We start from the raw sequence: 22,024 nt of genomic DNA, 5'->3' as shown, positions 1-22,024 counted from the left end.
TGCAGGAGGCGAGTGGGGAGAGGGCCAAGGAACACGTTGTAGGTTTGTAACCTAGGGGGAGAGATTAAAGTTCAGAGTCCGAGAGAGGAGAGAATGAAGAAAAGGAAGCTTGGTAGGTGGGAGACTTGGGCATGGCGTGAGAGGAGGGGGGACTGCTGAAGTGCTTGCGGATGTCTTTGATCTTGGAGAAGAAGAAGGAGTCAAAATCATCTGCAGTGAGAGATGAGGGAGGTGGAGGAGGAGGGGGGGCGAAGAGTGAGGAGAAGGTGGAGTAGAGTTTGCGGGGGTTGTTGACAGAGGATTCAAAGAGTGATTGGAAGTAAAACTTCTTGGCTGAGGTGAGGGAGGTGGAGAATGTGCACAGTAGAGAGCAGTAGAGTTCAAGGGCAACCTGGAGTTTGGAAATGTTTAAAGATGTTTTGGTCCAGGATCCACTGTAACTAACCTACACCATAGCTGAAGTAAAACTATTTATTAAAAACAAACGTACATCCTGTAAAGGTAATTGGGAAATGAAGAGTTCAAACAGTTGCTCCAGTTTGGTGTAGTAATGACTAGGTATTGCTGTCACAGCAGGGAGAGCTTTTTTCTGAAGACTTGCATGAAGAAAATTATTTAACTCCTGTTTTTGTACTTCATTTAGATTTGTTGCATAATGCTTTTGAGACTGTGTTCGCTTTTGTGTCCAGAAACTGAAATAATGTGCCTGTCTTCAACTCCAGCATCACTTAAAACTTGGCAACAAGTGGCACAAACACAGTGATTGGTGAATGTTGTAGAGAGAGCAGCTTCTACTGAGATTGTTTTACTCAAATTGCAAATAAAACGTTCACCAAGGGGATGCTTCCCGTACCAGATGTCATCCGATGGTTTTTCCTGGAAGTTGGGGGGGGAAAAAGCCTCGACTGTTCTGGGTGAATATTAGAAACTTATAACTTGAAGCTTTTTACGGGACAATTTCTGAAATCTGTCTGTGAGTACATTCATATATCAGTGACATTGGAGTGGCCTTTAAGACCACCCTCGTGATTTTTGGTCTGTAATTCTGTTTGTGTGACATATTCACGGCCAGTGTCATTAGTAAGAACAGCAAAGTTTTAACTTTCATAGATTAACTGTATTTACATTTAATCTTCTACAAAAGGAAAACAATCTCGAACCATACCTTATAAAAATAAATAAAGCTTTATTGTTTTTGAATAGTGATAGTTATCTGCACGGGATGACATTTATATACACAATAAGACGTATAGGAATTTTCAGGAAATGCTGCTCTGTCATTGGCTGGTTTCTCATATGTGATTTATAATGCTTTTAATATGTGGACCCATGAAATCTCACAAAACAAAAAAGTTAAATTCATGAAGATTTTAATATTCTGCATCGATAAACATGAGAATCCAGTACAATCAATGGTTATGATTCAAAGTAATGTAAAATAAAAAATAGAGTGTGAGACACTGAAATGAATGGCAAGGCCTCAGTTTGATATTCATTTACAAAATACATGAAAAATGAAAGCATCATGGCTTTTTGAGATCATAATCTCTGCCAATTCGATTATTAAGTAACATTATATACTTAAAATTGTAAATAAAGAGAAAATCAGTTTTGCTGTCAATACAGGTCCGGAAGAAGGTATTTAAGGTGCTGTTTATCATAGTAAGGAACAGGCATTCAATGGAAACAAGTCAGATCAGGGGACGTCACACACTACACCTTCCAGTCTATTCCACTGCTGGACTTTGGCACAATCAGGTACTTTGCTATTTAATTAGATTATAAGAAGATGGTTGTACCAGAGACCCATGAAGATTTAGACAGGAAAGTCAGGTATTTGATTTGACTTGGAGGTTATTTCTCTTATATTGTTATAATTTTGTTTTTATCAAGAAAGGCTTGGGGCTGACCAACTTATATTCAGAAATATATTCAAAAAATATTTTCAGACTTGAGTTGGTACAGGGAGCATTACTGATTGACTAGCAACAACCAGAAGATAATGCTACTGTTTAATTGACTACACAATCTGGACTCTGTAAGTAAGGAATAATGGCAGCTTAATTGAAGTCTGTACATCAACCATTTATTTTAACCAACAGGTAATCTCGTATCTGCCCACACACTAGCCCGTTTCAGGGGATGATTTTTATTATCTAAAGATCATATGAAGCTGAGTACAGTGTCTTTCCTACGAATGGCAATTTGGTATTTGATTTCTCTCTGTAATGTAGGTGAGCACTGCATAAACTGTTAATTTCATGGAAGGGGTGAAAGATGAACTGATTTTACCTGGCAGAGATGTTCAGTCACATTCCCAGGGAGCTACTATTGCCAGGAAGAACCACCAAAAAGAAAAAAAAAAAGAAATAATAATAATAATAAACAAATATATATATATATATATATATATATATATATATATATATATATATATATATATATATAGTTAAGATCAAATAGCATTCGTGCAAAAAAAGTTTATATTGTATATACAGCTGCAGTTAGCTGTAAACGGGTCCTCCCGAGCTCTGTCCTCTGTTGCACCAACAAGGCTTCTGAACTCTTGTGGTTTTTCAGCCTTTCCCCAAGTCATCAGTTTCCCTGAGATAAAGACTGCTGCATGTTTTCAAAGTTCGTTTGATCCAGACCTACCCCCCCTGTAAGTCCCCCCTCTCTTGGAAAATAATTATGCATTTTGGGTTTCTTGCAAGATTATTGTGTGCCTTTGGGTGAGGGGGGAGGGGGAACAGTAGCGGTGGCTGTGGTGAGGAACACAGGTTTTAAGAGTTTTTTTGTTAAATTTTATTTTATTTTAATTTTTGAAAATGCAAAGCTGAGTACATATTCAATCATTCAAAGGCTTTTTCGATGAGAAGTGGTTTGATAGTTCTTTCTGAAGAACTGACGAGTTGAGATTGTATCTTTACAGCCTCTTACTGTTTCTCTCTCCACAACTCTCCCCTTCTCCTTAGTGTCTGTTAGCAATGCGTTTTAGTAGAGGTTCATCATAAACCCAGCACTCTCCATCCTCGTGGAAGAGCTGCAAATGAAACAGAGTAACAGACATCATTGCTGTGGCACTCAAACCCTGTTGCTAATGAAAGCAGCATCTTCCTGCAGACACTCTCCTTACCCGCGTCTCCCACTGCTTCTCATTCTCTTTCCTCTCCCGTGCCTCTGCTCTCTGCTTCTCCTCCAGCCTGTGCTTCCCATCTGTTGCAGCATCAATGTCCTTCAGTTTTAAATTCACAGTCACGTCTTTCCAGAGTCTGTAAGAGGAACAAACCATTGAAAGGGCTGCACGTTACCGTATGCTGCAGTTATTTTCAGTTAAATACAAATTGGTGTATGTTACTTCTCTTTATGTCTGTGTGTTTAGTGTTTCTCAAAGGCACTCATTGATACTGTGTTTTCTTTTTAGGTGGAAAGTTCTATTTGCCATATTTTTCCCCTTCCTTACTTTACAATTCATGATGAATGCAACAATTTCAAAGATTTTACAGAGTTACAGTTCATATAAGGAAATCAGTCAATTGAAAATAAATTATTTCTGTATGTTAAAATTCAACATTTGTATTGTCTCAGCACAAGATGCACCTGTGTAATGATCATGCTGTTTAATCAGCTTCTTGATGTGCCACACCTGTTAGGTGGATGGATTATCTTGGTAAAGGAGAAATGCTCACTAACAGAGATGTAAACAAATTTGTGGACAACATTTGAGAGAAATAAGCTTTTTGTGTGTATGAAACATTTCTAGAATCTTTCATTTAATTTCAAACATGGGACCAACACTTTACATGTTGCATTTATATTTGTATTCAGTGCATATATTACATAGATAACATTCATCATAATGCAAGGATGTTTACAAGCAGCACATTAAGTGTCACATTAAGTCTCATGAAATATATTTTAGTCTTCCATATTAAATTGGGAAATAATTATTCTACTTTAATCCAAAATGCATTTAAAGTCATTCTACTGCTGTTTTCTTTTACAAATGGTAGGGCCATTTCTGATTTACAGTCAGCATGAAATCCTGGAGTAGATATAATGTGAGAGTTTACAGATCTACACTTGTTGTGGGTCAAATATCCTTACTGCCAATAGAAAGGTATGAGCTGTTTGAATAAAACGTTGTCTCTTTTTTTTTGCATTGTTCCAGGTTAAAGAAATTAGTCAGTTATTTTCAGAAATGTCATGGAAAGTTTTTACACCTAATTTGTTTATGGCGGAGTCTATGCTGCATAGCTCTTGTACCATTAACTCTCACTTCAGATATTTTAATCTTTGTACATTTGTAAGCAATTTCTAGCGGTAATTTAACAGATCAGTGTTTGATGAAATGTGCATTTCCTCTTCCACAAAGCCTGTGTAAAAAGTGATGCATTTGGAATGATATTCAGCAGCAGAACACCAAATGCACCATCATACTGTGCATGGCTGAGGTTGCAACCTTATGGGTAAACTACAGCCTTCTTGTTGGATAGCTTGTTAGGTGAACTTTCAAATTAAAATTTCTGCTTGGACAAAATGTAAACGTTTTTAACAGTTGGAACCAGCTTGTCTGCTTTCTGACAAAGATTTGCTCATATACTGTTGGCAAGGGCTATTAAGAGGGCATTACAAGTTAAATGTTTTTGGCAATAAATCTAGAAGAATGTAATTTGTAACTGGCATTATCAGAGACAAATCCAGTCACGTCTAAACACATTTGAAGTACATTTTTATAATTTCATAATGCCCTGAACTATCGATGAGTAATGATTAAGTCAGTGCAAATGATCTGTTTTGTCTAATGTAACTTACAATTTGGAAACAAGCAAATGCCTCTTGTCAGCGATCTTGGACACTTTAGTTTTCTGATAAAATGTCAGTCTGTTGACTTTTGAGTGTGGACCAAAGATGCATGTTGTGCAAAATATTATGCCCATAAGTGTACAGAACTCTAGGTGGATAATGTTGCAAGTTTGCAATTCTTTACTCAATTAAATGCTTTTAGATTAATAATTATTTCACTGTATGGATAGGTCTCAGTTTCTTTGAATGCACCAATTTATTAAGTTACCATTTATACTTTTTACCAATGACTGCAACTTCTATGCCTTAATGATTTTGTCTGCACTTGTTTGCTCATTGTTCTAGGATGTATGCTTATTGTATTTCATACTGGATATATTACTGCACTTATTTTGAAATGTCTTCTAAAATAATATTAAATAATCATTACAATTCTTTTTTTTTTCTTCATTATCCAAATTGTAATATTCTGATGTGAATTTAGTTACTATAACTGAAGTGGCTGCAGGGGCATCTTGGACATAGCAGTTGAATTACAACTGGAAAAAAAACTTGCGAAAAACACAAGGCCCCAGTTATCTGGGTACATGCATATACATGAAAGGGTCTTTGGCCTCATTCTTGGTCAAGAATGAGACAGAGACCCTTGATACTATTAATGATATTTCTCTTTCTTTTGTTTGCCATTAAATAAAAGGAGAAACCGAAAACAACAAACAAACAAACAGATAAATGTACCTTCGAGACTCATATTCTAACTGGTCCTCCAGCTTCCTCACTTTCTTCTTGATGATGCCAATCTTCTTAGTGTCTATAAACAATGTATTCTCCTAAACAATGAATTACAATAATTACACACTACTGTCATGTTTATGTTATTTTTTTATCATTGAAATGACAATTAACTTTTAAACCTGTACAAATTCAGAAATACTGAATCTGTTCTATTTGGTTCACCGCTACCACTCTAGGACAGACAGGAAAACTATTCACACATCTCTTTATCACACTAAGAGTACTGTACACATTGTACTGTACTAAGTGTAGCAAAGGACCAAGTCAAATCCATTTACAAAATTAACAATAAGGTTAATATAGTCATGGAACAAAAATAAATGAAGACAAAATGCTTTCAATGGCATGTGTTGTATAGGTGAAAATAATCTACAGCATGGTGAAATATCATTCATTAAAGTTAATCACATATTTGCCTCTACGAAATCACCAAGCGGTGATTACTCATTCATTCAAGTACTTCTGTTTTGTATTTGTAATTAATTTAGAACAATTTGCAGATTATATTTTTCACTTTGACATTATGGACATTATTTTCTGTTTTGATCAGTGTAAAAAACTCCTGATTAAATCCATTCTGGTTTCATGTTGTAACGCAATGAAATGTGGAAAAGTCAAAGGGGGGTGAATACTTTTGAGAGCCATTGTAAGTGGTTAAGTTTTGATATTCAATTCTCTACTGTATCAATGTGATGTGAAAAACAGATGCTTTGAAACTAATATTGCAAGAAAACTAGACAGCTACGGAACCCCTAAAGGGACAATGTGGGAAACAAAGGTATATATGAATATCTTCTCATGCACACACCATAGTTTCACATGCACACGAGAAGACATTTTTTCACAATATCCATTTAGGGGTTCTGTAAGCAGCAACAGATGTGAGTAGCAATACAAATGTAAATGGGAAATACTGCATTTCCAATGTTATAAACATTATAGATTTCCCATACTTACCCCTGATGCCCACTTTGCATACATCACCCCATTCCACTCTCCCTCAACAGAACAAAAGGCCTTCTTATCATTAGGGGCACTGCAAAGTTATAAAATCGCAGATTAAAGGTATTTTAGTCTAGCTTGTTCATAAAATATGAAACCATATAAAAATATAAAACACTATCAAAAATTATTAAATTATTGAATGGTATTTTCTCTTCATATGTCACCATGGGAAAATTTCAGTTTCAAAAGACATTCCCACTAAGATCAGGACCACACAGTCACTGACCACCTTCAGACACATCTGTTCAGACTGTACCTATACTATAGCAGCTAATTCCACCTCCGATGTTCAGCACTTATAACTATGCTTCTGCTTACTTATACATTGTTGAAACTTCTATAATTTCACTGTGATTTCTCCTATGCCCATACTAGCACATTACAGTACTTGTAATTAAGTCATTTACTCTCCTGTAAAATAGCACTTATACAACGTTTATCATACTACTTGCTTTGCATTACTAGTACTTGTATTGTTTATTTTGATCTCCCCTATGCTCCCTACCCCTGGCCCTTGACTGTGACCTAACATCTTGTCTGCACTTATTAGCTTCTACAATCTAGGATGTAAGGCCTGATATATTGTATACACTTCTGTAAACTGGAATTTGTAAAATGTATCATGTTTTGAATTGCACTGTATTATGTAAATTGGAATTTGTCATGTTTTATGCCTTGAACTGCACTGTATATTTGCACTTTGTATTGTGCTTATATTTTGTCACCCTGGATAAAGGCGTCTGCTAAGAAATAATAATAATAATAATAATACCTGGGACTTAACTGTATTCTATCTGCACTTGTTACTTGTCATTGTACTAGGATGTATACTTATTGTTATTCGTTTAGATTGAAATACTGCACATACGTAATGCTTAAATTGCTGATTGTGTAAACTGCAAATAATAATACAAATAATAACAATAATAACATACAGTGGATTGCATTATTTACCCCCCCAAGGACTTTTTTACATTGTGATGTTACAACCTGATGTTGTATCCCTTTGATTAGCACCACATACATAACAGCTTGAAGGTGCAAAATATGTTTTATTGTAAAACAGAAGTTAAACATAAAAAACTGAAATGTGTTAGCTGCATAAGTATTCAACCCCCTGAATCAATAGTTAGTATATACTTTTGGGTAAGTCTCTACAAGCTTTGCACATCTGGTTCCTGTAATTCTTGTCCATTCTTGGCTAAATTGCTCAAGCGCTCTCAAGTTGGATGGGAACCGTTGGTTAAGAGCGACTATAAAAGTTTTCCAACGGTTCATGGATTGAGGTCTGGGCATTGACTGGGCAATTCTATGACACTCATCTTCTTGTTTTTATATCACTCCAGTGTGTCCTTGGCTGTGTGTTTAGGATCATTGTCTTGCTGAAAGGTGAACCTATCCCTGTCTAAGGTCTCTTGTTGACTGAAGTAGGTTTTCCTCTAGGATTTTTCTATATTTGGCTTGTCCTCTAACATTATGGTAAAATCCAAACGGGGTTTGATGCAATGGATTCTCAGTAATGGCTTTCTCCGCACCACTCTCTATAAAGCCCAGCTTTGTGGAGCAATTGGGTAATATAGTTGATATATGGACTCCTTCTCTCATCCTGACTGTTAAACTCTGTGGATACCTCAGAGTTACCATTCGCCTCTACTGGATTTAACTGTACTCCAGAGTTGTGGATATTTTTTTTTATAGCCTAACCCTGACTGGTGCTTTTCCAGAACTTTCTCTTGGACTTGTTATGAAAGCTCCTTGGGCTTTATGGTGTGGTTGTTTGGATATGTTCTCTGGGGCCTTCCAGAAACAGGTGTATTTAATCTGAGATCATGTGACAAATGTAATTGCACACAGGTGGACTATTCAACTAATTATGTGACTTTTGAAGGCAATTGGCTGCACCACAGTGTGTCATAGCAAAGGGTTGAATACTTATGCAATCAAGACTTTCCCGGTTTTATTTGTACTTTGTTTTTTTCCCCCCAACATCGACATTATTCAATACTTTGTGTAGGTCTGTGACAGATAATCCCAAATAAATCAATTTTAGTTGTAGATTGTCACACTACAAAATGTCCAAAAGTCCTTGGTGGTGAACACAATCCATAGTATTATTATTAACTAATTATTTTGGAAACTGTGATAGTTGCCCTTTAAGGTGGTTAGGGCTGGTTATAGTTGTAAATAGTTTTGAATATAAATTAAACATAATTCAACAAAAAAACATCCAAAGCAGGAAATGATAAATGCATTATTATAAACTAATCCTGATGCAGCCCCTTAAAATAACTAATCACACTACCTCCACTGTAATTATGTGAGTGAGAGATTAATATTTAGAAAGAGAGTGAATGTAATTTATTTGACTGCTGGTATATTTGTATATCTGCAAGGTCTCTCCCTCAGGCCTTGAACTGGAATGCAATATTTATTTATATATATTAAGCCATCAAAGACCTCCTCTTTATTTTATACCTTGAGATTTCTGTTCAAATACAAAAAAAAAAAAAAAAAATCCAATGGTTTGCTAGAACTTACAAGATCTCTGCTGTTATTCTGTGCTTCTTGCCACCATAGAAAGGCTTGGTATGGAAAACAATGTTGGCACTGTATCCTGTTTTAGAGCAGGATATATTACACTCTCCCCCGAGCTCCACCCAGGGCACTGTGAGGATAGACCTGTGCGGAGACAATTCCAAATAAAAAAAGTAGATCAGTTTCCAATGTCTCATTAATAAGGTTACTATTTAAAAAAAAAAAAAAAAAAAAATCAGTTTCTTAATAATCCCTTACTATTAGTTTAAATATGCTCTATAATGTTCCTGAAATATTATGAAGGCAGTAAAATAGCAATAAACGAGATCACTTTCAAAAGCACCTACCTTCCATAGCCATTGGGGAAAGTGAGGATATAGTGTTCGTCATACTCTAGACAAGATACACAGCCTAGAAAGAAAAAACATTTCAGATTTTGCATAGGTTTGCTTGTTGTGAATGCAGATGGATTGACGATGGTTTTCTCCAAAACTACAACTTAAAGTCAACACAGCAAATCATTATTGTATTTTTGCACTTTCAGTAGGGTTTCACTGTGGTTTTGCATAGTATTACATTGGTTTCCTATGGGTTCAACATGCCTTCAGTGTTTTACTGGTGTACTATGATAAATGTTTCATAGTAGTAGACCATGGTTTATTCATGGTTGAGTGTAGTAAAAGCATAATAAAGGCATAAAACCAAAACCATTGTAAAGATGGCTTTCTGAAGGCTTGAGATGTTTAGCTATTTATTATGATCTGCTTTCTGTCCATTTTAAAACCTTTTAAACTCCCCCCTTGATTACACATACAGTTAGGTCAATAAACATTTGTACAGTGACACAACTGTCATCATTTTGGCTCTGTATACCACCACAAAGGATTTGATAGGAAACAATCAAGATGTTCTTTAAGTGTAGACTTTCATCTTTAATTTGAGGGTAGTTACATCCAAATTGGCTGAACGGTGTAGGAATTACACCCATTTTTATATGTGGTCTCCCAAATCTAGGGACTCAAAAGTAATTGGACAAACTAACATAATCATGAATAAAATTGTGCGTTTCAATACTTGGTTGCAAATCCTTTGCAGTCAAAGACTGCCTGTCGTCTGAACCCATAGACATCACCAGATGCTGGGTTTCTTCCCTGGTGATGCTCTGCCAGGCCTGCACTGCAGCTGTCTTTAGTTCCTGCTTGTTCTTGGTGCGTTTTGCATTCCCTGGGCCGGATTAAATCAAAAGTTTGACCCACCTGCTAATAGCAAACTACAAACCTGTACATCATAGCGGTTACATTTATGATTAGAAGAAAGTGTCATCTTACTAAAAATGAAGCCGCAATTGAGTACAGTTCTGTAGTTTTCTATTAGCAGGTGGGTCAAAGTTTTGATTTAATCTGGCCCCCCAATAATTTAATGGATTTATGACCCCGTTTAGCATGGATTTTATATAGCATGTATTGTTCTAGAACCTCTCTTTTGCAAAGCGAGGTACACATAAAAAGTACAATCACTGTAGGTTCATAAGTGTATGCTTGGAAATGTAAAAAGAGGTGACATTTGTGAAAAAGCACACCTCAAAAACTTAATTACAGTAATACAAACACTTTAATGATAATTCATTCTAAGTATATAACAATTACAATTTACAGAAAAGAGACGTAGGGGCCCATGAGTGATTCAGCTGGTAAAGGCATCCTCTCAATTCAGTTTGACTGCTTTATGTCATCGCACAGTGACCAGTTCCCTAATATGATATATAATTTGCCCAGCTGAAACATATTGTATGGGCTTGAATTTGGCTCTGTGGCTTACTGGACATCAGTGCATTATCAGAGAGCTGGATTACTCCTCCTTACAATGCTATAATTATCCTGTGTGCACTGTGAACCCTTGGTGACTGTGTGCATGAGTGCATGTATGAGTCTTGGCTTGTCTGCCATGTCCGAATGAGAATTGTATCAGTGAGCAACGCTGATTATGCCATTTCCAGATTGTGAAAATTTTTAATAAGGCAAAATAAATAAAACCGACAGCTCACCTTGCCCAATATTGTGGACCCCTATAGACATTCCCAAGAACTTCGACTTCGTCCAGATGTGAGCATTGAACTGAATCTTTTTACTGTAGCACTCAGCATAGAATGCAGAAACTAAGAGGGAATAAGAGATTGAGGTGAAGGAGGATTTAGGAATAACATGTACTGTGCTCTATTTAACTGTCAGTCCATCGCTATCAACATCTAAATAAACACAGTGCACAGCCCATGATAGTAATTTAAAAGATTAACAGAGAAATCTTCAGTAACAGCCAAAGATAGGGGATTTGATTTTTCACAAAAATAAGTAGAACTCAAACTGGAAACAACAATACATACCAAGATCAAAATTGTAGTCTTTGCTGCACTTGATACTGTTCTTCATATGTTTTGGGGTTGCCCAGTAACTGCATTGAGTATTAAATATCTAATGTGTTATCAATATTGTTGGGATATCAGCTGGTTTCAAGAACCTGTCAATTTTTGTTTGGTGATTATCTGGTTTTAATGAAATGCTGGATTGACAGCATGGTGATGACTGATCATATTGAGAAATATATATAACTCTTTAAATATACATTATAGACACTACTGAACAAACAGTGAAAACATTATGGTGTGTCCTCCTTTTACTAGAAGTATGTACAGCAGGGGACATAGTAATTCCTGCATGATATATTAAATTAGGGTGTATTCACAGAGGACAAAAAACAGGTTCTCCATTGAGCACTTTTTAATTTATCAACTGAAGTTGCCATCTACAGAAATGTCAATATTCCCAGCCACGGGGGATTACAGGATTATGAAAACCAACCCATCCCAGACACAGGGAGGTGTTTCTGTGTTTTGCACCTGCATTATATCTACCAGACAGCTTTCAATGGCAAGCTTTGCAAGAAGCCATATGCCAAGCTAACAGAAGCTGGCGTTTTTTTTTTTTTTTTTTTTCCAATATTGTGCTCGGTGCTGTGTTCAATAAAACTGTTAAGATATCAAGGCTGCTCATTCTGTTACAGCAGGACTCTATAGCATTCAAAGTAATTAAAAGGTGGCACTTACTGGGTGGGTGATGAGAGACCTGCTCTGCCACAAAAGACACATTGTTTTTGCTGCACCAAGGTACAGGCCCCTCAGACACAGGCTCCTGGAGACAAAAAAACAACAAAAAAACAGAGAGGCCAAGTTTAACATTAACAAGGCTGATAGTGTCCAGTCCCCCTTGTTTTCAGATAACCATAAGCATATAAAGTTTACAAACAAGAGATCCAAGGATCACATCCTTAAAACCCTGGAATAAAGTCTGGTTGCTCTCATTTGAACTGCCTCTACATTTCACTTTCTTGAAGTGTGGAGCCCAGAACTGTCCACAGTATCCAGATGAGCTCTAACTAGCGTATTGTACAGTCTGAAAATTACTGCCCTTGTTCTCAATTCTACACTTTTGACAATATACCCTAGCATTTTGTTTGCTTTTTTTATTGCTTCCCCACATTATTTGGATAGGGAAATTGCAGAGTCCACATAGACTCCTAGGTCTTTCTCATGCGTAACTTCATCTAGTTCTATTCCTCCCATAGTGTAATTATAGTGGACATTTTTGTTACCTGCATGTATTACCTTGCACTTGTCCACATTGAATTTCATCTGCCAGGTGTCGGCCCACATCTGAATATTATTCAAATCCCTTTGAATAACCTGAGCCAAGATTGTATCTGCGGAGCCACCTATTTTAGTATCGTCTGCAAATTTGACAAGTTTACTAACTATCCCAGAGTCCAGATCATTAATATAGATTAGAGAAAGCAAAGGCCGTAATACTGATCCCCGTGGATCTCCACTAACAACCTCACTCCAGTTAGAAGCAACTCCTCTAATCAACACCCTCTGTTTCCTATACATCAACCAGTTCATAATCCATCTACTTACATTTCCCTGAATACCTACAGTTTCCAATTTAAGGATCAGTCTTTGGTGTGGAACCTCATTAAAAGCTTTCTGAAAATATATCATATCATATATGCTTTCACATGATCTACAGCTACAGTTGCATGTTAAAAAAACTCAAATAAATTAGTAAGACATGATCTGCCTCGCCTAAACCCATATTGACTATCTCCAAGAATAAGGTTTTCATTTTTTTCAAAGATTTTACACATAATAGACCCCGTTCACACTTGAGATTTAGGCCGGCCCAGGGCCTAGTCCCGCTTTTCGACCCGGCCTAAATCTTTCGACTCGGCCTAATGCTGGCCTAAATGTAACTGTGAACGCGCCAGGCCCTGGGCCGGGTGAAAAGCATCAGCGTGTGACGCAACTCAAGCCCCGCCCCCAGAGACTGCGCTTCTCAGAGACGCGGAATAAACACAATAAACACGGGCACCGACACAGCTATAGCGCTGCAGGACACAGTATTGTCTCTGTATTGTTTGAATGTCATATCGATCTATAGCCTTAAATGTACTGTTACATTTCGCTAGCTCACATCTTTAGATATATTATAAAAGTCTAGGCTAAGTAATGAGTTATAATGTAAACAGTTCAATCTACTCGGTCGATTAAAATAAAAGTGTGTAGCTGGTAAACATTGCTATTGTTTGTTCTTGTACTAAGTATGATTGAAGTCTGAAATTTAACAGTATGCATTTTACACGTGGAAATTGCATTGTGAAATTGTGAACGGGACCATAACTTTATGAATTATCCGAATTTTGCATTAAAACGATATAAATTTAACCGAAGCAGGTTTCCATTCAAATCGGTGCATTTGAATACGAGACCAGCCATTTACTATGCAATCCGAAATGCAGTTATATTGAGCTGAGCAGTACAATCACAAATGCCGGCGTTAGAGGTGACAACTGGGATGATGCAGAAATGAATGTTTACAATGTGGATGAAGATAAAGTTAAAACAGAAACCGCAGAAGTGCAGCGCTGCTGTCTGATAAAACTAAGGATGCATCACAGAGGCTGCTTTCCATGCAGACGATTGCATACTAATACATACGATTTCTTGTGATTTAATGCAGATGTCGTAATAAAGGTGCTTCACTTTCGGGTGAATTGTATAACAGCACTTTTAGACTTGCAGAACCGAAGATAGACATTTGAAAAGGGAAATATATGAATTAGATTCCCCAATGAACCAGCACATTTTTAATTATATTAGAAAGCTTGGGCTGCAAAGGGTTAAGATTACTTTCAAATAAAATATAGAACCGAACAACAGCCAATCAATGATGTAAACACATCGCATTCACCTGTAAGCAAACGTAATGCCCTGCGTCACTAGTTTGTTTGAGCAGATTTGTTTACTTCCCGGCATGCATTTCATTTAGGCCGGCTTTTCGCCTGCATATGTGAACGCACTTAGGCCTCCTAAAACCGCAAGTGTGAACGGGGTGTCTGAAAAAAGCCGGCCTAAATTTGAGGCGGCCCAGTGAACGGGGTCATACAGGTGAGACTGATTGGTCTATAATTTCCTGGATAGGTATGACATTTGCAGTTTTCCAGTCAGTTGACACATGCCCTGTTCTAAGTGTCATTTGGAATATTTTAGTTAATGGTCTATAAATAATTTCCGTAATTCCTTTAAGTACAGTCGTAAATATACCATCTGGCCCAGGTGATTTGTTTGTTTTTCAGTCTGCTAGTCCCTTTAGTACCTCCTCCTCATTTATCCTGATCTCTCTCAGGGTTTGACTGATTTAGACTTCAGACTGATTTTTAAGTATGACACAAAGCTTACCATATTGTGATCACAGTTTGCCATTGGTTCTCTAACTAGCCAGCACTGTGGCGTGTGACTCCTGGCATTGAGTTCATGACTTTCCTTTTAGCAGTTTCCCTTTGTTTTCTTTCCTTAATGGAACATGTCCCATTGTCAGAGCTCCCTGCCCCCCTGGTCCCTAGTTTAAATGATTCTCAGTTACTCTGCACATAAGCTCTACCAGTGCATTAACCCCCCTTCTGTTCAGATATAGACTGTCCGGTTTGTACGGGTCCCATCTATCCCAGAACAAAGACCAATGCCCCATAAATCTAAAGCCCTCTTCCCTACACCAGGATTTTAACCTGTTTTAGTTTTAGAAGATGCTTTCATTATTGAATAAAATTAGAGAGTAAAGATCTAAAATCTCCCCTGCCAATTCAGAGTTTCAAAACAGTTGTTATGGTGATAAATGATACCTGTCAACCTCAAACTCTTTAAAGGAAAAATGTTGACTGTCCCCTGAGGGGACTTTGGGAAGTCACATGTACTCACTGAGTTTTCCTCATTTTCTGAGGGCAGGTCCCAGTGACACAGGAAGATCTCTCCCAGGATAGGGTTGTAGGGTTTCTTGGCCACTGAGCCTTTCCGTCCAGCATGAAAGGCAGACAGGTACCACTTCACTACCTGAACCATGCGGTCCCGGGGCTCCACCTGGTCTGCAATACTGATGCCAAAAAAAGTGTTAGAGACAGGGCACAGTCAACAACTCACAGTGAAACGTTTTGTCATTTCCCTTGGGAGCTATGTTGCTGGGCCCTTTTCATTAAAGTGTACAAGCCAATTCCTGGATGATGGCAATATTCACACAGACAATTTCCAGGACTGAAAATATTTGGTGTAATACATACTGTGTTTTTAACACTAGAAGCGCCGACATTTCGAATTACCTTCAAGCGCCATAGCCGGTCATTGTAACCGATAGCTCTTTAACAGCTGCAATATGATAATCAAAGGCAAACCATCATATAAAACTCAGAAGTTTTATTCATGAACTTCAAATCCAACATTTACATAGCACACATGTAGTATTTAAATTGAAATATAATCATAAAACATTAATATTATTGCTATAAAGAACAACTCACTTTTTTCTAAACGCACACACTGCAGTCAAAACATGAATAACTATATAGCCTACAATAAGCAAGAAGCTAAAAAACGGCATACAATAAGAGAATGAGACAAGTTTAAACGTAAATATTGGAATAATGCTCAAAAGCAATATTTTATAGTTCAAAAATAACTATTGCATTTATCAAGACATAATTGTACACTAAAGTAAACATTTTCAACACCATCTAAACTTTGTTTTCAACATACACTGCTTTTATACACTGTAGCTTTGTATTTCAATAAACTATTTACTATATATTTAGCCTGCATACCTAACAGCTCGGTACAGTACACACAGGGCACGTTTCTGCACTTTCCCTGCATGGGCTCGTACTTCACACTGCATTTTGACAGCGTCTCCAGGTGACACTTTTACTCCACGAATATATAGCATCGCAATAAATGCTCCTCTGCTGATAATGTCCATGAATCATTATTTTGGTGGATGTGCTGCGCTATTGCACTGTGTACTATGTGCAGTAGCGATCACGTATTGATCAGTAGAGTAAAAGCACTCGGTGCCATTTGGACCTGGCGTTTCACTCGCAATGTTTTCACACCACTGGCACAAACCCACGAATGATCTGTCATTGCCAGTATCACTGATGCCCCTGAATCAGTCATGTTCATATACATATACATATATGTACACGGCATTTTCAAAACACGCTCTCTTCAATCTCCGTTTCCAATCCATGTTTATTTGCGGGGAAATCACGACTCAATCTGAATACAGCTGTAAGAAAACACCAGTAATTCTGTACAATGTGTGTGTTTTTCAAGCACATGAAAGACTGCAGACAGGTAGAAATCCATGCTTGAGAGCCAGACTGACTGTATTGTAAAGGACAGGTAGTATTATGCATTATATTTGAGTTATGTATTTAAATGACCGGTCAAAATAACCCGATTTTGGCTATTCTAGGTAAATGTGTTTATAACTTATTTATTTTCGTGTTTATCCAGCTAACACGCTGTAGGCATGTTTAATACATATATTTAGGAAAAGTCACGAACGGGTATGCACAGTGTATTTAGGAACACAGAGTAATTCAAATTTTAATAACCAAATCGGTCAAATTGACCGGCTTGGCGCTTCTAGTGTTAATAATGCTCTTAAGTAATGAACATACATAGTTCCTGTAAATAACTGGAACACTACCAACACTGTCACTAAGAGGAAATAATTAACTAGGAACTACTGATGTCCAGATATGTTGTACATTTACTGCAGTTTTTGCAGATCAGTACGTAGTATTTTGGCTGTAGTTTCATTGCAAATACTGCTCTTAGGTGCTGGTCTTATCAAAAAACTGATCCACGAGAAAGCCTGCCTTGGTGTGGTCTTTTGTGTGGTTGAACATAAGGTGTTTTCTTTCCATGTTTTTTTTTTTAACAAGAGCCAGATTGGGTGGTGAAATTTTTGGCTATATTCAAAGAATTTAGTTGCTACTGTTTCCTATTTTAGCACCCTCTACGTCACTAGTAGTAGGCCTGTTCTTCTGTGGTATTGTTTTAGTTTTTGTTGTTTTGGTTGTGGTGGCTTTAAAGGTGAATTCATCTTATTTTTCTGGTACTGCTTACTGACATGCTCACTGCCTTTTGATTTTGATTTTGAGGGAGTCATGTCTGTTATTTAGATGGCGTAGGTAGGAAGTCATGGAGAGATGGGAAGGCACAATGGGGGTGAAGCAGAATGAGGTAATCACGGCAGGGGGTCTACAGATTCACTCCATCTTTCTTACTGAACTGACAAAACTAGCAGACCATGTTTGCATTTTGCAAGTTGAAATGGGGTTGACTGAATAAAATCGCAATAAGTCCTTACCAGTTTTGTCCAGATCACCACCTACTTCCACCATATTTCATTAATGTTTAATGTGTAATCAATATAATATACCATATTTAAAAACACAGAATAAAAGCAATTACAATGTGAGAATTTCCCTTTTGTGTCCATGTGTATTGTCTATAGCTTAGTCTTAAGTGTTGAAGTGCATTCTATTGCTGTAAATGGAATGACATCAGCAGAGCTTGAACACCAACACAATCCCTAACAAATACAGAAAGCCCCTCCACACAAAAACTGTAACGACTTGTCTATGTAACACTGCAGTTGTACTTCAGCATTTCCGATTTAAATTACTCACTTAAGGACAGCTGAATCTCACATGGAAACACAGGTACAATATTTGTAATATACAATTTCCTGCACTGTGCTTGACAGTGTATAGAAAACAATGATAGGTTCATATTTACCTTACAAAGAGATCTGGGTGTGCAAAAAAGTCTGCATACATTTCCAGCAATGACCTTCGCTCCAAAATAAAAGTAGGCAGAACCACCTATATGAAGAAATAAAGCCAACAAGTGAGGACAACTGCAATCACAAACAGGAACAGACCTCCCCATAAGGACAAGAAAAAAGGGTTTTATGAATCCAGTATGTTACTATATTCTACACCAGTGGTTCTCAATCCTGTCCTGGAGTACCACCTATCCTGCTGGTTTATGTTCCAACTGAGCTCTCTATTACTTTATTAAACCCTTAATTGAAGTAATGTGATTACATTTGACTCTTTAAATTATGTAACTGATAAAAAGTTGGGTTCCTTAATAAGATAATTTCCTTATACAATTGTATACTTAAAAATATTGTTCAAAATAATTAAAAGGCTCTGATTTAGGAAATTATTTCAATTAAGGGTCCTATTAAGTAATGGAGAGCTCAAAACCAGCAAAGTAGGTGGTACTACAGGAACCACGAACCACTGATCAACACAGTTTATTTAAACAAAGAATTAAGGTATAAAACTGAACGTAGCAGGAAACTTGTAGAATTAGTCATCAATTCATACGATACTTTGATAAATATATATTTCACCATCCTGAACTGTCCTGTGGGTGCTATATTTGACAATATAACATGATAAATTGGCAATTCCTTCAACAGTTTCAAAATTACATCAAGGTTATTTCCTCAAATTGACTTTTTGTTCACAAGTTCAGTTTCATACCTTGGAATTTATAAACATCTGGTATTATTAATATCTAGTCCTGGGTTTGGGAGGTATGATTTAATTTCAGCTGATCTCTTAATTACATCAATTAACTAATTGTGTAAATAACTTATTCATTTAACATACTACTGATTTGAAAAATCAAAGTTTGAAGCTCAAATTGGATTGTTGACTGGCTGCCAGTTAATGTTGCCACTCTTTCAGAGATCAGTGGCTGGAGGGGCAGATCAGCTCAAAGGAACCAATGCAGAGATGCAAAAGCAGGATTTGGCCAGCTAAGGCACAGTGTTGTGTGGGTGACTGGAGAGGGTTGTGAGGGGTACCTTGGTCAGATCCATGCCTAGCCGTACTTGGGACAGCAGATGCATGATGACACTCTTGTGCTCCTCCACTGATTCGCCCTCTCCATCATCGTCCCGGTCATCATGACTGTCGAACTGATCTGTCAATGGGACAGTGATCTTAATACCTCCCTGAACACAAGCAGCTACACACAAGGGTAAATACATTATACATAGACTTTCATTGAGGGTCAGCATGTACAAAGATGATCATTTTCATAACGTTACTTCTAGATATATTCTGAGCAAAAGCAGAGTGACTGAGCAAAACCTCCAGTTTTAAGATTTCTTGCAAGTATTACAACATCCAGGACATACACATCAACCTTGTGTTCTTGCTGACCATGTTTTCTGTCAATTCATAGCTTTTACCATGATTATAGTACTATTGAGTCTAAAAGTAAATGTTTTTCAAACATCTTGCACGAAGTACCAGGGGCTTTGAGAAATACCATAAGGATCACTAGACTGGTGTACAAAGTTCAGCCAATCTAAAGGCATGAAAAATATACAATTCTCAAGACTTGAAACACTATATGTTTAAGGATTAAAGCACAAGTAATTAAAATATTTAAACTATGATTTCATATTAATAATTTATTCTAATAGACTTAGTGTGATTAAATCTATAAAAGAAGTTTAAAATACATTTTGTGAATGGCGGTAGTTTCTATAAATAAGGAGCACTGAAAGGATTAATTCTACCCCTGCTCATTAAAAGAACTGTACAGACAACATTTAAACCTCAGTTCTAAGCTTCACGAATAGTCTTAGCCAGCAAGGGTTTGAGTAATCAGTTTAATTAATTAATGAAAATCCACAAAGGTAACGCAAACTGCCACCAAACAAATTCAGAGTAATATAGGAAGAAATCTAGTATGCTCCATTAACATTTGATTCCTCAAGAAACAATTACAAATAACAAAACAGAAAGAAGAAGAATCTAATCTAATTGATAATATATTATGTGGATTTAATAAAGCTGGCTATGGATTAATTGTTTTCTTGAAAGGATAAATCACCAGTATATAACTGCTTATATTAACAAGATGATGATGATAATAATAATAATAATAAATAATAATAATAATAGTAATATTATTATTTATTAGCAGACACCCTTATCCAGGGCGACTTATAAAAGATAAGAGCAATACAAAAGTACATGCTTAGTTATACTCATTAGCTGTATATTCACCTACAGACACCATACATTCAGTGATTTACATGTTGATAGTTACTTCTAGCAATGAACAATACTTTAAATGTCATACCTTAAGAGAATAGGATAGTTGAGCTCAATAACTTGACTTTCAATTGAAAGCTCTACTTTTAAAACAAAATGTATATTGTATTTTACTGTCCACTAGTGGCACACCAATGTATAGTTTTCCCTTTAAAAAACAATTGTTTATACATTATCTTCAGGATTTTATCACCTGTTCCTACAATGATTGCTTTAATTATTTTTCTGTTACCGGTTTTAATGCATCTCTGCACATCACATATAGTGCTCTTCATGTAATGCTCAGAAAAAGGCTAACAACAGGCTATGCACTGCTTCTGCTACTCTCCCAGTAAAATAACTTAGTGGCTAGACAGATCATGAAGTATTGAGCCACTTCTTTACCTCCCATTTATGACCTATTTTGAAGCAAATGGTGTTACAAAGAGGCCATCCAGTTTAAAGATTACTTTCCTGTCATGTGGTTGACCAATCCAAGGTGTTTTGCATTTCCTCTTCCTATTAGCTAACCACTCCTATACACTGGTCATGCTTTGACTTGTTTTTGGCAGCTACAGATGTGTGTAAACGGATCTCAACCCTCCATTGCCTCTGTACCTGGGATGTATTATGCTGATCAAACAGAAATCAAACTACCGTGACTGAAAATTCTAGCAATTATAAATATAAATGACTTTCCTGGTATAATAGCATCAAATAAATGAATATGACCAAAGATAACATACCAACTTCCTAATACAGAGTAATACAAGTCTGGAGGTAATCGGATAAGGCAGTCTTTCAGAATGTGGAATCATACATTTAAACAATTAAGTTATCAGTGAAAATGAACAAATAGATAGGAATCCTGGGAGCCAGACTCACCTAAACAGTAAAACATTTGTAACTGCAAATGGAACACAGACGCTGGCATACAACAGTATAAAATCTAACCTAAAAATGGAAGTGGAACTTAAAAGTTCTGTTTTGTGTTGGGGAAAATAAAAAGGTTTTATTCAAAACACAGAAGTATTGAAGCCATGAAATAATTTCAGTGTGTCAAGAACAGGTGACCTTGGGTTTTGTTTGGTTTCCCCCATACCCACACTTAACTTCAGTTAAGTTAAACTACTTTCACTTCCACACAACCTATTCTCAGTCCCACTCCAGCAAAAGGAACTGCATATTCAGGTCAGATCAGACAGTTTTTTCAGTTATAATGCTTCACACTAACACGATCATCAACATTAAGTCATTAATGTTATTAAAGTTATGAACTAATCATGCTTTTTGTTAATGTCAAATCCTTACCAAAATATGATATAGATATCACAAATATTGATATGACAAAATACAGTACCGAAGACCACAT

At 36.7% G+C, this 22,024-nt stretch overlaps 1 protein-coding gene across 6 annotated transcripts in view; it reads right to left on the bottom strand.

Moving 5' to 3' along the window:
* Nucleotides 1-1,353: 1,353 nt before the first annotated feature.
* The window catches only part of osbpl9 (oxysterol binding protein-like 9), a 103,550-nt gene continuing 82,879 nt past the window's right edge, over nucleotides 1,354-22,024 (bottom strand). For all 6 annotated transcript variants that reach the window (XM_066692576.1, XM_066692578.1, XM_066692577.1 and 3 more), the window contains 11 exons: nucleotides 19,410-19,528; nucleotides 18,326-18,411; nucleotides 15,446-15,617; nucleotides 12,242-12,326; nucleotides 11,186-11,296; nucleotides 9,489-9,552; nucleotides 9,145-9,285; nucleotides 6,559-6,637; nucleotides 5,545-5,636; nucleotides 3,137-3,272; nucleotides 1,354-3,043 (listed from right to left, as the gene is read on the bottom strand). In XM_066692576.1, the coding sequence (XP_066548673.1) occupies nucleotides 2,972-3,043; nucleotides 3,137-3,272; nucleotides 5,545-5,636; nucleotides 6,559-6,637; nucleotides 9,145-9,285; nucleotides 9,489-9,552; nucleotides 11,186-11,296; nucleotides 12,242-12,326; nucleotides 15,446-15,617; nucleotides 18,326-18,411; nucleotides 19,410-19,528 (1,157 nt within the window). In that variant the 3' untranslated portion in view covers nucleotides 1,354-2,971. The remainder of the gene's footprint in view (nucleotides 3,044-3,136; nucleotides 3,273-5,544; nucleotides 5,637-6,558; nucleotides 6,638-9,144; nucleotides 9,286-9,488; nucleotides 9,553-11,185; nucleotides 11,297-12,241; nucleotides 12,327-15,445; nucleotides 15,618-18,325; nucleotides 18,412-19,409; nucleotides 19,529-22,024) is intronic.

The sequence above is a fragment of the Amia ocellicauda genome, chromosome 19, assembly GCF_036373705.1.
Source record: "Amia ocellicauda isolate fAmiCal2 chromosome 19, fAmiCal2.hap1, whole genome shotgun sequence".
Lineage (NCBI taxonomy): Eukaryota > Metazoa > Chordata > Actinopteri > Amiiformes > Amiidae > Amia > Amia ocellicauda.
The sequence above is the reverse complement of the archived record's forward strand: the minus strand, read 5'-3'. Positions and strand labels throughout refer to the sequence as shown.